The sequence below is a fragment of the Letharia columbiana genome, assembly GCF_014066305.1.
Source record: "Letharia columbiana isolate WasteWater2 chromosome Unknown xfSc0000004_s0, whole genome shotgun sequence".
In the NCBI taxonomy this organism is placed as follows: domain Eukaryota; kingdom Fungi; phylum Ascomycota; class Lecanoromycetes; order Lecanorales; family Parmeliaceae; genus Letharia; species Letharia columbiana.
Window position 1 is genome coordinate 1 of NW_023501149.1, and position 18,379 is coordinate 18,379.

Consider the following 18,379-nt stretch of genomic DNA (forward strand, 5'->3'; position numbering starts at 1 on the left):
TAATCGCTTATTATACGTTTTTAATCTATATATAAATATATATATATAAAGAGAGACGCGCTAAGATTTAATTAGAAAGGTATATCGAGTGTAAAGAATTAATTCATAATAATTATTTATAAAAAATAGAGAAAGGCTATGTCCTAATAGTAAGAAGTATTAAAATATTAGAAAGAAATAAAGATAATATATTAATTAGTGGTGTAAATCCCATATTATCTCCTATCGTAGTGAAATCTTTCGAATAATAAAATAGCTGTTAGAGTAAGATATCGAACGATTTTAATTCGTTTAAATATATATCGTTTTATATCTTTTCTATAGAGACTTAATTAACTATAATCGTCGTAGTAGATTCTTCTCTTATAACGTTATTATAATAATATATTATATTAATATAGTAAGAATAATAGACTAAGTTATAGTAGTATTCTCCGCTTACTAAGTAATAATTTAACGTGAGATCTTAAAGAGCTAAGCCGTGTTTCTAACGATAATAGTCTTATTGCCGCTTAGTTTCTTCGTAGTATTCTTCATAGTATTCTCCGTAGTATTCTCCGTATTTACCTATTATAGTTTCTTCTCTTATTTCTTAATATAGTAGAGATAATAGACTAAGTTGCAGTAGTATTCTCCGCTTACTAAGTAATAATTTAATATAAAACCGTAAAGAGCATATAACGTAAGATCTTGGAGAGCTGAGCCGTGTTCTTAATGCTAAGAACCTTGTTACCGCTTGATTTCTCCGTAGTATTCTCCGCATTCGCCTACTATATTGACTTCTCTTACACTAGTTAAGTAAATTAATATAAGATTATAAAGAGTAAGCCTATTATATTACTACTACTAATAATTATCTTCGCAATATTCTTTATAATATTCTCCGTAGTATTCTTCGTATTTCTCTATTATAGATTCTTCTCTTATTTAACTAAGTGCGAGGGTATCGAGAGTAAATATATTTATATTAGTGAAATTGATAGAATTAATAGAATAATAAAAGAAGAATAATTATATAAATAGATGAAAGGATTATTATTCGATTCTAAACGCGTTTAATATAATTATAATATTTGAATATTAGTTTAATCTATTTATCGCTAGCTTAAGAGAAGTATATAGAGAAGGATATATTCGTTCGGGCTCTTTTTAAGAGTCTTTTAACGCGTTTATAAACAGTAATAGATAGCTATTAAGCTCGCTTACGGCCTCGATTACTAGTAGTAGTAAATTCGCTAAGAGATAGTTTTAGAACGTTAGTAGGGGCTTAAAGAGACGAATAGAAGAGATATACGTATCTGAAGTATTTAGTAATATATCGAGAACGAATATATTTATATTAATAAATTGATAGAATAGTAAAAGAAGAATAATTATATAAATAGATGAAAGAATTATTATTCGATCTTTAATACGTCTAATATAACTATTATAACTATTATATTTAAATATTTATTTAATTCATTAATAGTAGATTAAACTTTATAACTTTTATATCGTTAGAAAGCGTAAATTAAGCGCTATAATTTTCGAAATTATAAAGTAATAATATTCGTAGAGAGCTAATTATTTCAAAGTGTAAAATTTTTATATATAAATTTTTAATAAGGGAGCTCGAGAGGGCTAGCGAGCTAATTTAGTCGGTTTAATTAAAGAGCGTAGTAATCTTAAATTAATAATTAGCTATATATATAAATTTAAGATTTTCAAGCTTAGCTCTATCTTATTCTTTTATATATATTAATAAAAAGCGAGTTATATTATAAAAAAAGAATTTAAATCTTATAATTATCTTAGTTAAGTCGTTTAGATTAAAAGAGAGAATATATTTATCTTTAATTATTAAATTAATTAATTATTATAAATATAACTATAAAATATAATTATATATTAATTATTCTAATAGTTATAAAAAGCGTAAAAGAAATAAAATTAAATGATTAAATACTTATAAATTTTCCTCTTCTAAGTATTTATATTAATTTAGAATTTAATTATTATTTAATTAAAAAAAAAGATGAGATATAGAAAATATATAAAAGTAGATTTAATAATTCTAGAATAAATTAATAATATTTATAATAATAATTAGAATTAAGAATTAGATATACTCGAATAAGAGATAGCTTTATATTATCTATATAATAGAGATAGTAATAATTAAGATTAAAATATTAATCTAAATAATATAGCTTTTATAATTATTTTTTTATTGTTTTTTATTAAATTAATTATATATTAGTAAAGATTTATAATTTTATCTTCTAAATATAATCGCGTTTAATATTTTAAGATTTTTATAATAACTTAATACTTATTAATTAATATATTAATATTATTATATCTAAGCTATAATAAAGCTTATTATTAAATTCTATATCGCGCTTTTAAATAATTTAAAAAATAAAGTTTATTTAATTATTAACGCGTATAATAGAATTATTTTTAATATTTATATCTTATTTAATTTCGATATTATTTATATTCTTATAATCTAAATTTTTATCTTTATTTATATATATAATAATTTATATAAAAAGTAAAACTCTAAACTTTCTCTAAATTACGCTTATATACTTTTTTTATATAATATTATTAAAATATAAATCTACTAGAATAATAACTAGATTTAGAAGTTATTTATTATTTATCTATTATATTTTATTTAATCTACTTAAGAATTTATTTCTATTTTAATTATAATATATTAATATATCTAACTTTATACTTATTATAAATTATAGTATAATTAATAATTAAAATATTAACTTTTTTTATTTTCTTAACTAGTTTCTTCTTAAATATAAATATATTTATTTACTATCGCGATCTCTTAATATTTTTATTTTTATTAAATTTATTTACGCTATATAATAAGATAAGATAAGACGAGATTTTAAATTTTTAATATTATCTCGCTTTAAGATAAATTTTTAATAAAATAGAATAAGATTAAAATAAGATTTTTCTTTCGAGATAATAGAAGTATTTTATTATTTCGTTAAGTCTATTAATTAGATTAGAGTCTATATATTATTTTTATATAAATATCTAATTATATATTAAGTAATATTTTATTATATAAAACTTTTAATATAATTTAATTAAGAAAAAAATCTATTATATAAAGAATTATAACTCGTAATATATATTTTTATATCGATAGAGAATTCTAATTTCTTTCTAAATTATTATTATTTAAAGATAATTATAATAGCGAAAAATACTTATATTCTTATCTTTAATCTAGAATTAGAATTATATAACTAACTTATTAAGATTTTAAATTTAGATAATTTATACTTTTATAAAAATACTTAAATTACTTAAATATATTAATAATATTTTTATATATTAATTTAATATTAATAATAATCTTAATAATTTAATCTTTAAGTATTTAATCTAGTAATAATCTATTTAAAAGTATTATTTAGCGAAGTAAATTAAAATACCTTCAAGTTAATAATATAAACGCGTTTTAAAGTTTAAGAGTATATTATTTAAGAGAAATAAGAATATTAAAGAAGAAATCGATTAATATCGATATTAGATATATATTCTATTATCTTAATTAATTTTATTTATTTATAAGATAATTATTAAGTATAGCGAGTATTTTCTAATTTAAGATAATACTCTTAATTATAATATATAATAATAAAAAAAACTTCTTAAAATCTTATATCTTATAATTTTTTTATAGATAATAAACTTCTCTAATTTAAATTAAATTAAGCTATATTAATATTATTTAAAGCGTAAAGTCTTAAAGAGACTATATATATCTAAAATTAAAAAGAATATAATTAAGATTTAAGATAATAAGTAATAGAATTTAGATATAAAAAGAGTAAATTAATAATATAAGAAGTTATATAATTAAATAAAACGCGTAAAGAATTAATAAGATAATAATAAATTCTATAATTAGTAGATATACTCTACTATCTTCTCGATATCTTCTTCTTAATATATATAATAGAATAAGATAGAGCTAAGTTATAAAATCTTAAATTTATATATATAATTAATTATATATTCGAGTTCGCTATTTTATCGTCTAACGCCTTAAAGATAAAATGTCTTAATAGAATATTAAAATATTATACTTTCGTAGTCTAATAACTTTCTAATAACAACCTTTATAGTAAAACCTTTACTTGCGAAGTTTAAGATCTACTTAAGTAAAATATATACGAAACTATAAACCTTTCTATAGGGGCCCTCGTTATTGAGTTATAGTGAGTTACAAGACGAGATCTTTTAATATTCGATCGAAACCTCTAAATTTTACTCTCTATTAGACGATAAGATACTTTTTAATTAGATCGACTAATTTATCGCGAGTAAATAAATTAATATTCGTAATTATTAAAAAAATAGATATACGTTATTAATATATAGAATAACTTTTTTACTTTCTATTAACTTTTTAAGATTTTTCTTTTAAATTATAGAACGAAATATGAACTTTTAAAGAAAAAAAGAATTTCTAAATTTAGTCTTATAATTATTAAAGCGTAAGAAATTTAAATATTGTTTATTAAAGTTCGCTCGATAGCCGAATAGCTCTAATTAAAAAATAGATATATATTATTTAATTTTAGAATAACTTTTTTATTTTCTATTATAATTTTAAGATTTTTTTTTAAATTATAAAATAAAATATAAGCTTTTAGATAAAAAAAGAATTCTTAAATTTAATCTTATAATTATTAAAGCGTAAGAAATTTAAATATCGCTTATTAAAGTTTACTTATTAAAGAATACTTATCTATTTACTCGATAGCTTTAATTAAAAAAAAAATTATAAATTTAGTTTATAGACCTTTACTCGTTATAAATAAAAGAGTAAGCTATTTTATTAGATTTATTCTCTATAAATTGAAATGTATTTTAATACGATTTTAAGAAGATATAGATAGTTTAGTTAATAACTTCTTTCGTCGCTACGCGAGTAATAGAAAAGTCTAAACACTAATTAAATGAAGATTACGATCTTTTCTCATCAGAATCCTATACGTAAATACCATATTTCTCCATTAATAGCCTGTCCTTCGTCCATCATCGTCTAGAACAGTCTACGATCCTTTCAGGCATACTAATTACACACTCATTCATGAACTAAGAGAGGGAAATTTAGGTGTGCAATTGTATGTGGAACGGCCCTTGATCGCCTAGCTTAATTCAGGTTAGTGTTCAGGCTTTTCTGTCACCCGCGTAGCCGCTAAATCTTACTAAGCGAAGTAGCTTACTTCTGAAACGCACGAGTATCTTAAGTCTCTATTAGTGTAAATCTTCCTTTTACTCGCAGTAACTCGCAGTCTTCATCTTCAAAGCTTTGGTAAAAATACCATGCTTTGAACAACAATATACCCTCACTCACAGACAACTTTCAAAAATGGTCTGGCAATGGGTCAAGAACTGGTGCACATGGCTTTTTTTCCAGAAACCCATCAGAGTTGGCAAAAAGAGGGGATGGGAAATTGAGTATCACCACATGCTGATCCTCTACCGACATCTCTTCATCCTATTTTCCATACTTTGGGGGGTCCCTCTTCTGCTTACTATAACCTGGTCTGGCCTTGTTCAAGGCTGCTCGTATCCCGCCACAAGGCATCACTTGGGGCACTTTTGTATTGAGCCTTTTGAGAAGATTCAATCCGAGGTGCCGTGGTACCTTGACTTATGGAACACTTCAAGAGATACTCATAATCTTTCCGAGATATCTATATCTCCTAGAATTGAAAGTATCATGACGAGTCCGTTACAAATCCGGGACACAGAGGTTGCTTTGCGCCAACAAATGTTGAAGTTGAGAGAATCAGACTCCAGCATCGTGCCAGATGAAGCCTTACAGGATCTTGGTAAGTCATACTATATGCCTCCTATTCCATTGCCAACCCACTACATAGTAGTTTGGATACTAATCATTCTCTGTATACCAGAACGATTGATCCCACTCGTCTCCGATCTCCATACACAACTTGATAACTTTTCTAGCACCTTTTGCATGGAACGAGATATCATGAGTCACGCATTTCGTGGCTGGGTTGACACATATTCGAAGATTGTCGCCGACTCTGATTTCGTGGAATTTTCCCTAGTATCACTGTTCCTCTTCCCCCAAAATCATGGCCTAAGATTTTTCAACCATTTCTTTCTGGTTCCCTTTCTACCCAAGCCAAGAATCTACAATGTGCAAGTCAAGGCCGAGATCCAGTTTCAGAGAGAAAGATTCCTCGCCGACACCAAGGAAGCTCTTGGAAATATTGACGGCAGTCTCCTTTCGATTCAGAGTTCCGGGAATTCTTCAAACCTTACGGAACTACTTGGCGCAGCAACTAGGGGGATGATGGCATATCAGCAGAATCTCGATCAAAATATGAACGCCTTGAAGGATAAAGTTCTATTCGGGGGCCTTATACGTACTATCTTCGGCGAGTCTCAAGAGATCAAGAAACTGAAACAGTATCACGCGCTTGTTAGTCATATACTCGTTCGTCTCGGTTCAATAAATGCAACCGTGGCAAGATGCGAAGTCGACTCCAGGTCATTGAAAGTAGGACTATCCCAGCTTCGCAGGAGTTTTGAGTATAGCCCTAATTTCGAGTTTTCACCTGCCGGTCTCATATCAATTCCGCCCTCATTGTCGGCACAATTGAAGTCGCCTCCCTTTACTTTGCTTAAGCAGAGCAGCGGTTTCGATAATGAAAGCGGCAGCAAGGAGACTAAGCCTTTTCCGTCTTACGATAAGTGGGAGTACGATCTTGACAAGGTCATCAGTACCAATGTCTTGACTCGAAGGACTGCGATAGCCGATTGGTGTCAAGATGGCGGAAATTACGTTATGCGTTCAGGCTTCTTGTATACGGTCTGCAATATATGGTCTCAGGCAAAATTGATGTCCACACTTGATGATGATCTTCTGAGTGGTGTACAGAGAAGTTGGATCATGGAACGGGAGAAGGCGATACATCGATACGAAAAGACGATTGGGCTTGATTTTGCAAACATTATCCATGATGTACTACATGTGTATGATAGCACTTAGCGTGGTAGACCAGTACCAAATGTCTTGATACTCCAACTTTAATTAGTTCATCAAATTCATAAGACATGCCTGGGAAAAACTTGGAAGATTTCACACGGGCTGCATCTCCATCCACAACATTTGATACGTACCAAAACCGTGTGGCAATCAGGCGCTGCCCGCGGACATGCCGCCCAAGTCAACAAATCGTCTCATCAGCCATGGCGAGCATGGCTTACTGAGAGCCCTACGATCCGGAAACCGCTTACAGCGCTAATTTGTGTGGCCATTGAGCGCGCGGGCTGGGGTTGTCCCCGCCAGCCATGGCATGAGCAATTGCCAGCGATCAAGGCCTCGGAGTGGAAGGGAAAAGGGATCTTTTCAATGACGGTTTGACCCTGAATAGTCTCGATGAACCGGTCACCTTCGGGCAAATTACCAAATCGTACCCCGAAAGTCGAATCCTTACCAAATCATACCCCTACATCAAATCAAATTCAAATATAGAATATAAATTATATATTTCGATAATTTTTATTATTTAAGATATAATTTAATAATTTTTTAAAGTAATCTTAAATTATAAAGAAGATAATCCGCGATCTAACTTATTTAATTATAGAAATAAGAGAGTTTCTTAAATTATATTTAATAAGAATTTTATTAATTTAAAAATATCAGATAAAAGTCGAGTAGATAAAATTTCGAGCTTAAGGGTATTCGTATTTTACGCTATAGATATCTCTATTCGAGTCTCGTAGGCCTCGTAAGATCTCGTAGAGTCTTCGAAGAAATAATTTCTACTACGCTACGTAACGAAGCGAGATAAACTTCGAGAGTTAAATCTCGCCTTAAACTACGTCTTAAACCTCGCCTTAAATCTCGTCTTAAATCTCGTCTTATTACGTAGCGTAAATAATATTATTATTAATAATTAAGTTAATAACTACTATTAAACGCTTAATAAGTCGATCTCTATTATTAATATTATTAAATTCTATCGAAATATAATCCTTACGTATCTTAGCTATCGTATTTCTTAGTTATTTAATTTTATACTATATTTAGAATCTAGTCTCGAAGAGATTTTAAAGAATTAATTCGTTCGTTCTATATAATATATTATATATCTAATATTCTAATAGATTATAAGTTCGATTCTAACGCTACTATTATATCTCGCTATTATAAATATATATAATAGAATAAAATAAAGCTAAGCTTAGAAATCTTAAATTTATATATATAGCTAATTATAAATTCGAGTTCGCTACGCTCTTTAATTAAACTCGCTAAATTAACCTAATAATTCTCTTATATCTTATTATTAAAATTTTATATATAGAACTTTTATACTTTAAAGTACTTAGCTTACGATATATATAGTTACTTTATAATTTCGTAAATTATAAAGCTTAGTTTACGCTTTCTAACGATAAAATTTTTTATAAAATTTACTTTACTATTAATAAATTAAATAGATATTTAAATATAATAGTTTTATTAAACGCATTCGGGATTAAATAATAATTTTTTTCTTTATTTATATTTTTTTTTTCTTCTATTACTATTAATTTACTAATATAAATATAATTATTCTTAATATCTCTCGCGAAAATATTATTAAACGCTTTAGATATATATATTTCTTTTACTCGCCTCTTAGAGCCTCTATTAATACCTTTAAACTATTTTTTAATAAATTTATTATTATTAATAATTAAGGCTATAAGCGAGCTTAATAGCTATTTTATAAGTCGATAAATAATTTTTTATTTAATATTATATAGTAAGTTATATTAAGATTTATTACCTAGCTACTATCTTCGAAAAAATCTACTATTATAAAGAAATTCTTTATTAATAATATATTATTTATAGACTCTAACTTTTTTCTAATTATCTATAAATCGTTCTTTTAATTATATATATCGCTATTTAATTTATATATTATAGCTATAGTATAGTCTATATATAGTTATTTATTATTATTAAATATCTTTAAATTCTTTAATTTATTCTTTAATGCACGATTTCGTCTATCTAAATCCTTCGCTTTATAATTCTTACTCTTTTTATTCTTCTTATTTAGATACTTCTTTTATAACATCTAATTTTCTTATAACTATAATATTTTATTTTATTTATATTTCTAAAAGATATTTTATTTAATTTAATTAATATTTTCGTTTATTATATATAAACAAGTAAAGGCCTATAAATTAAATTTATAAAGTTGAATTTTTTTAAGTTAAATCGAATTTTAGCTCTAGTCCTAAGTTAAATCGAACTCTAATCGCTTACTATACGTTTTTAATCTATATATAGATATATATATACGAAGAGAGGCGCGCTAAGGCCTAATTAGGAAGGTGTATTAAGTGTAAAGAATTAATTTATAATAATTACCTATAAAAAATAGAGAAAGATCACGTTCTTATAATAAGAAGTATCGAAATATCGGAAAGAAATAGAGATAACATATTAATTAGTAGTGTGAATTTCATATTATCTTCTATCGTAGTAAAATCTTTCGAATAATGAAATAGCTGTAAATATCGAACGATTTTAATTCGTTTAAATATATATTATTCGATATTTCTTTATAGAGATCTAATTAACTATAATAGTAGATCTTTCTCTTATAACGTTATTATAGTAATATATTATATTAATATAATAGAGATAATAAATTAAATTATAATAGTATTCTTCGCTTACTAAGTAATAATTTAATATGAAATCGTAGAGAGTATATAATATAGGATTTTAGAGAGTTAAGCCGTATTCTTAACGATAGTAGTCTTATTATCGCTTAATTTCTCCGTAGTATTCTCTATATTTATTTATTATAGTTTCTTCTCTTACTTTTTCTTTTATAGAGTATTAGATTAAGTAATTAGCTAAGTAACTAACTAAGTAAATAATTAATATAACGTGGAATCTTAAAGAGCTAAGCCGTGTTCTTAATAATAATAGTCTTATTATCGCTTAATTTCTCCGTAATATTCTTCGCATTTATCTATTATAGTTTCTTCTCTTATTTCTTAATATAGTAGAGATAATAGACTAAGTTATCGTAATATTCTTCGCTTATTAAATAATAATTTAATATAGAATAACTAAGTTATAGTGGTATTTTTCGCTTACTAAGTAATAATTTAATATAGAATTATAAAGAGTATATAACGTGGGATCTTAGAGAGCTAAGCCGTGTTCTTAACGATAATAATCTTATTACCGCTTAGTTTCTCCGCAGTATTCTCCGTATTTATCTATTATAGTTTCTTCTCTTACTTCTTAATATAATAGAGATAATAAACTAAGTTATAATAGTATTCTTCGCTTACTAAGTAATAATTTAATATAAAATCGTAAAGAGTATATAACGTAGAATCTTAAAGAGCTAAGTCTATTTTTAATATTAAAAATTTTATTATTACTTAATTTCTTCGTAGTATTCTTCGTATTCGCTTATTATAATAACTTCTCTTATACTAACTAAGTAAATTAATATAAGATCGTAGAAAGTAAGCCTATTATATTACTACTACTAATAACTATCTTTATAATATTCTTTATAGTATTCTTCGTATTAGCCTATTATAGATTCTTCTCTTATTTAATTAAGTACGAGGATATCGAGAATAAATATATTTATATTAATAGAATTACTAGAATAGTAGAAAAGAAGAATAATTATATAAATAGATAAAAGAATTATTATTCGATCTCGAACGCGTTTAATATAATTATAATATTTAAATATTAGTTTAATCTATCTATCGCTAACTTAAAAGAAGTATATAGAGAAGGATATATTCGTTCGAGCTTTTTTTAAGAGCTTTTTAACGCGTTTAAAAGTAATAGTAAATAGTTATTAAGCTCGCTTACGGCCTTAATTACTAATAGTAATAAATTTATTAAGAGATAATTTAAGAGCGTTAATAGAAGCTTTATAAGATATATAAAAGAAATATATATATCTAAATCGAACGCGTTTAATGTGATTATAATATTTAAATATTAGTTTAACTTATCTATCGCTAACTTAAGAGAAGTATATAAAGAAGAATATATTCGTTTAGGCTTTTTTTAAGAGTCTTTTAATACGTTTATAAATAGTAGTAGATAGTTATTAGACTCGCTTATAACCTCGATTACTAGTAGTAATAAATTCGCTAAGAAGTAACTTAAGAACGTTATTAAGAGACTTTAATTAGACGAGAGATATCGAAGATAATTATATTTATATTAGTAAAATTAATAGAATTAATAAAATTAATAAAATTAATAGAATAGTAAAAGAATAATAATTATATAAATAGATAAAAGGATTATTATTCGATCTTAAATACGTCTAATATAACTACTATTACGAGCGTATTCTTAATATATCCCTCAGCCCTATAGCTAGCGAGTCTTAGCGGAGATATCTTCTATTATATTATATCTCCTTCTCATCTATATAATTCGATATCTTAATTATCTTATTAAATATACCTATATTAATATTATATCTATATCGATCTTAATACTATAACTAAGATTAATTTACTTATTTCATTTATATTAATAAATGAATTTAAAGAAACGCGCTAGTAAGAGCTTTAATAAGAAATTAAGTTAAGCTATTATATCTTTAAATAAGCCTATTAGATAGATAATTCGATTTTAAAGCGAATCGAACTTAATAAATAGTAGTTAAGAGATAAATAAGGTATTAAATCATTTATATAACTAGCGAATCGAAAGAAATAGTTAATATTAACAAAATACTATTTAAATATTATTTATAAGCTTTCTTATATATAACTTCTCTATAAGATAAGAAATTCTTTAGGCGGAGTAAGTGTACTTAAAAAGGTATTATTTAAAGCATTTATAGTCTTCTTAATATCTTAAATAGTTAAGAAATAAGTATGTTAAACCCCCGCAAAGAAATACTTCTTAAGCTTTATAGTAAAAAAATTTTATTCTTAATATCGAATAATTTCGACGCGTCTTAAAGAAACTTTACTATTCTCTAGTACATCTAATATCCCTAACACCCATTCTTTCGAATTATTTAAACTTCTCTCCACTTTATTTTAAGTCTTCTTTTCTATAATAAAGTCTAATATCGAAAGAATAGATTAAATTAAGACTCTACTTAAGTAAATTAAGTTTTAATAAATATTAATTCTATTAGATAATATAGTCGATAACGTAGACTTAATAGAAATATTTTAAGATATCGTTAATAGTTTATAACTATAATATTAAGTCAAGTATTAACCTAACGAATTTATAATTATATTAAATAAAATTCGTTAGAAGTAAGATGATTTTCGAGAGATTATTACTCGATATCACGTCGTTATAATAAAAAAGAATCTAGTTATAAATGATTTATTTTAGATTTATAAAATAACCGAGAAGATAAATTAACTAATTTAAGACTTCTAGAAAAATATAACTTTCTTATAGCGAAAGGTTAATAATCTTAATTTATAATTGATAAAGAACTTATAAATACTCTCGATTAAGGAAGAATGTATATCTAGATATTTAAAAGAGAAATTAATTAAGATTTTAGACTTATCTCTATTTTTTGACGATATTAACTTTATCTAGAATAATTAATTCTTTAAAATAAAATAGAAATTTAAAGCTAATAGCGATTATTATTTTATTAAAAACTTTAAGATAATTTATATAGTTTTATGACTTAGCGATAAAACTATATAGTATATTATATATAGAATACTTTAAAATTTTATTAATCTATATTAATCTATTAGTAAGATTATAAATAAATTAATTAATATCTATAAGAATTTAAATCGACGTAATAATATATAGCGTAAGATAAATACTTTATAGTAAGAAATTTAATTCTTTATCGACTTCTATTTAGACTTTATTCGACTAGATACTATTTTTAATCTTAATAAAATCGTTATAATAGAGTATTATCTTTTAAATAAATTAAAAAGTAATCTAAGAAAGTTATAGAATATTATAAGAGATTTTATCATCTTAAAGACTATAAAGGAATATCTTTAAAAATTAAATAATTTATACTATACTAGATATAAAGATATAGAGTTTATAAAGATTATTATTAAGTTAATTATAATACGAACTACGACTAATATATACCTTATATCTATTATTAGAACTACGATCGCTATATCTCTAAATATTAAGATTAATTTAAAACTAAAAGAATTAATATACTATAATTACGATAAGAAAAACTACTATCGAAAGAATTATATAATAACTATTTAAATCGAGGTCGATAAAAAGATTTTTAAAAAAGTATAACTTTACGCGATAGAAATAAACGAAGAATTTAAAATTAATAACGTCGATATTATAAATAGCGACGGTGCTTTATTAAATTCGAGAAATAAATAATCTCTTTTAAAGTTACGATAAGAGGTACCCACGAAGTATACTTAATAGATACTCTTAATAACGTCTTAGCACGTCGTCCTTTTTATATATAAATTACGCTATCTTTATAAGAGAGAATCTATTTATTTTAAAACTCTCTTATAGATAATAAATATATTAGTGCTTATATAGTTATAAACGAGTTCTTAATCTTAGCGATATATAAGGCCTTATATCTAAAATTACTTCTATTATTACGATTTAAATTACTAAGAGATTATAATAACTAGATTATAAAACGATTAATTATATACTATTTACTCTCTACGATAATAGTAAAAGACTATCGAGAAGAAATATATCTAATATTAATTATACTACTAAAATACGATATAATAATCGAGAAATCTTAAATGAATAAATACGAGGTAGTTTTTAATATATTACGAAATAAGATACTCTTTTTATTTAATCGATATAATTATAATAATAATTAGATATTAATAATAAACGAACTCCCCTTTCTATTAACTCCGAACCTTCGACTATCTATACTATTTATTCTCTTATCTATTATACTAAAATAATAAAGTCTTTCTTTATCTATCTACGATAATGAGATTAATTCGAATATTTTTTTATTAAATAAGAATAAGAATAGTAAGGAGTCTAAGTTTATTAATATCGCTAAGATTAATATAGCGATCTATTATTAACTAGCCCGTGAAAAAGATAATAAGCTATTTATATTAACGATAAATAAGATCTATAATAACTCGCTAATATTATATATACCTCTTATTAATCGAATACCTCGCGGTTTCTATATATCGATTAATAAACCCTATCTTTATAACTTAGAAAAGAAATATAAAAAGTATTATAATTTTAATTATTCTATTTAGATTAATAGCACTAACGAGGTTAGTTCTAAGAAGATAAAATATAAGCTATCTATAAAGTATTACGATTATCTCGATATTTTCGATAGAATTAAGACGAATATACTTTCTCTATATTATTCTTATAATTATAAATTAAAATTTAACGATAGCTTCGATAAAACGAAATTTCTAAAAAGTAGAATCTATTTAATATTAGAATATAAATTAGAATAGATAAAGAAGTATCTAAATAAATATTTGAAGAAGGGATTTATAATATTAAGCTATACACCATTCGCCTCACCCGTTTTATTCGCGGAAAAGCCGAATAAAGAATTACGTTTTTATATAGACTATCGAAAGCTAAACGCTATTACTAAAAGAAATTAATACTTAATTCTATTAATAGATAAAGTTTTAGTAAGAATCTAGAAATATAAATATTTTACTCGATTAGATATTATAGCCGCGTTTAATAAACTACGTATATATCTCAATAGCGAGAATTTTACTACTTTTATTATCTCTCTTAAAATATATAAATATTAAATCCTCTTCTTCGATCTAATTAACGGCTTAATCATATATTAATAATATATAAATAATATTCTATTTAAATATCTAAACGATTTCTACTAGATCTATCTCGATAATATACTTATCTATAATAAGATAAAAAGAAATATATCTAATACGTTAGATAAATTCTTTAGAAATTAAGAGACACCGGTCTTTAGATAAATATTCTTAAATACGAATTCTACGTTTAGGAAATTAAATTTTTAGATTTATTAATATCTATAGACGGGTTATAAATAGACTTTATTAAAATTTAGACTGTTATTAAGTAGATTATACTTATTAATCTTAAAGAGATATAGGCCTTTATCGGATTTTGCAATTTTTATTAATGATTTATTAGAGATTTCTTTAAAATAGTTAAATTTATAGTAAAATTCATTGTAAAAAAAATTATATTTAATTAGTCTTCAGTATATTAAGAGGCTTTCTATTTTCTGAAAATCGCTATTATAGAAATCTTAGTTCTACGTTATTTTGATAAAATAAAGGAGGCCGTTTTAGAGACTAACTCTTTCGACTACGTTAACGGAGGTATTCTTTTTTAATACGATAATAAGAAAATACTTTATTCGATAGTCTTCTATAGTAAAAACCTTACTCTACCGAGTATAATTATTAGATCTATAATAAGAAGTTATTAATTATTATTCGCTATCTTAAATACTAACATCTTAAATTAAAATATATCGATATCCTTATTAAGATCTTCACGAACTATAAGAAATTAATATACTTCGCTAAAGAAAGAGATCTTAGTTATCGTTAGGCCCGCTATTTAGATATTTTATTTAAGTTTAATATAAAGATTATCTATCGATTAGAATCTTAAAATATTAAGGTTAATGTACTTATACGAATAACTAGGTGTAAATTAATCGATTTTAAAAACGAATAATTACGCTAATAGCATCAAATAGTTCTTACTCTTAATCGATTAAAGTTAAATAATAAAAGTATTAATATATATATAATTAATAATCTTATTTACTATAAGATAGTAGAGATTAATAAGAAAAATAACTATTATATAGAAGTCTATAACGCTATAGTCGAAGATAAGAATAAGTTTTAAGAGATTACTCTTAATAAATGCTTCATATAGAATAAAATACTTTATTATTAAAACCGTTTATAAATATTCGATAATATATATATCGATATTATTCGAGAGGTATATAATTAATTATTCTACGAATATCTTAGAATAGTATATATTTATAAGCTACTTAAAAGAGAGTATTATTAGTAAGAAATAAGGGCGATAATAATTATCTATATTTAGAATTACTATATCTATTAGAGGGCTAAAGCGCCTCGCGATTAAGAGTATAGTTTATTATAGTCTCTATTAATTCTATAAAAGCGATAATAAGATATATTAATTAACTTCGTTATAGATTTATTTATATTCGACGATTATAATACTATTTAAATAGCGATTAATCGATTTATTAAGAAATATTATTACGTAATCTATTTCGATATTAATAAAGATATTATCGCTAAGAAGATAATTAACTTATTACTTAAGAAAGTATTTCGTCTATATAATCTATCGATCTTAATAATATTAGATTAAAGCTTCTAATTTATAATTATTATATAAAAGTCTTTTTATAAGAGATTAAGTATTATAGTTAAGCTATTAATAATCTTTTACTCTAAAATTAATAAATAAATTAAATAAGCGAATTAGAATATAAAGTATTATCTTTAAATATATTATAATTATATATAAAACGACTAAGTAAAATAGTTATCTATTATCGAGTTCGCTAATAATAATACTATCTTATCGATTATTAATATTCTACCTTTTCTCGCGAATAAGAGATTTTATTCTTAAATAACTTTTAGCTTAAATATTATCGACTACGAGATTATATATAAACGTCTTAATACTATTTAGACGAAGAATATTATAAACTATATAAAATAAGTTCTTAAGTATATTTAAAGTAATATAGATCGCGTTTAGAAGGCTATAGTTATATAAGTTAATAAATATTAATAAAAGATTACTTTTTAAATAGGCGATAAGGTCTTTTTAAATAATAAGAATATTATCTTTAATTATCTCTTTCGTAAATTAGATTATAAGAGACTTAATTTATTTAAGATTATAGATCTTATAAAAATCTTATATCGTCTAGAACTTCTATTAAGTATAAGAATCTACGATATCTTTTACTTTAATCTCTTAAGTCTCGCGATAAATAATCTCTTATTAGAATAGATAAATTCTTTATCGAAGTATATTATTATTAATAATCGAATCGAATAGATTATTAAAGAAATACTTATCTTTAAATTAATTTATAATTATCTTAAGTATAAAGTTAAGTAAGAAGATCTCGATAATAATCTTATCTAATATAATACGGATAGCGGTGAGTTCGAAAATTGTTAGAATCTAATAGACGACTTTTATAAGCGATATCTCGAAGAGTCTCACCTATAAAAGATTAACTAATAAGATTTCGAAACTATCTTAAACACCCCGTTTTTAATTAAATTAAAACCGTCCGATATCTTTATAATAGCCTTATTTTTTCAGGGCCGAGAATCGATCCTCCAGACCTATATCGATTAGAAATTATATTATATATAATCTTCCGCGTAAGATCCCCTTGCTAACTAATATCTAAGTATCTTTCGAAGCTATAATATATTATCTATAAACCTTATTATCGCCGTTAATAGCCTTTATCGATATCGATTATATGACATTCTACGGAGAAGCTTACTTAATATTAAATTAGAGTTTTTAGCGTCTACGGCTCGATTCGATTTAGAAGCCCTTAATTAATTACGTCGTATTATTTCACCGATATTTCACCCGCTTAGATATAAATTCGAAAATTACTACTAATTACCCCTACGTCTATAGATATTATTTTCGCTATATTATATTAATTTTCTCTCGGCTAGACTCTCTATATACGCCTAAACTACGGCTAACGACGTCGCTATAGTATAACTAAGAAGAGCTATTATCATTATTAATATCACCCTTAAAGAAAGATATTATATAAGAAGATTTTAGATACGATTATTTCTTTACTACTTTTATCATTTTTCAGACGTTAAGCGTATATATATATCTATTTTTCTATCTTTTCACTTACTAATTATAAGATATAATTTAATAAAGGGGAGAAGTAGTATTATAAGCGTATTCTTAATATACCCCTTAGTTCTATAGCTAGCGGGCCTTAGCGGAGATATCCCCTATTATATTATATCTTCTTTTTATCTATATAGTTCGATATCTTAGTTATCTTATTTAATATATCTATATTAATATTATATTTATATTATTTCTAATAACTATTATAACTATTATATTAAAATATTTATTTAATTTATTAATAGTAGATTAAACCTTATAATTTTTATAACGTTAGAAAATATAAAGCGAGCTTTATAATTTAAGAAATTATAAAGTAACTATATATATCGTAAGCTGAGTACTCTAAAGTATAAAACTTCT

The 18,379-nt window shown here is 24.2% G+C and overlaps 1 protein-coding gene across 1 annotated transcript; it reads left to right on the top strand.

The window, feature by feature from the left end:
- Positions 1-5,758: 5,758 nt before the first annotated feature.
- On the top strand, positions 5,759-7,057 carry HO173_012925 (uncharacterized protein; the record flags this gene model as incomplete). The annotated part of the gene is made up of 2 exons (XM_037314755.1): positions 5,759-5,870; positions 5,952-7,057. The coding sequence occupies 2 exons, from the start codon at positions 5,759-5,761 to the stop codon at positions 7,055-7,057; spliced, it is 1,218 nt and encodes a 405-aa protein (XP_037158351.1).
- Between the last annotated feature and the right edge of the window lie 11,322 nt (positions 7,058-18,379).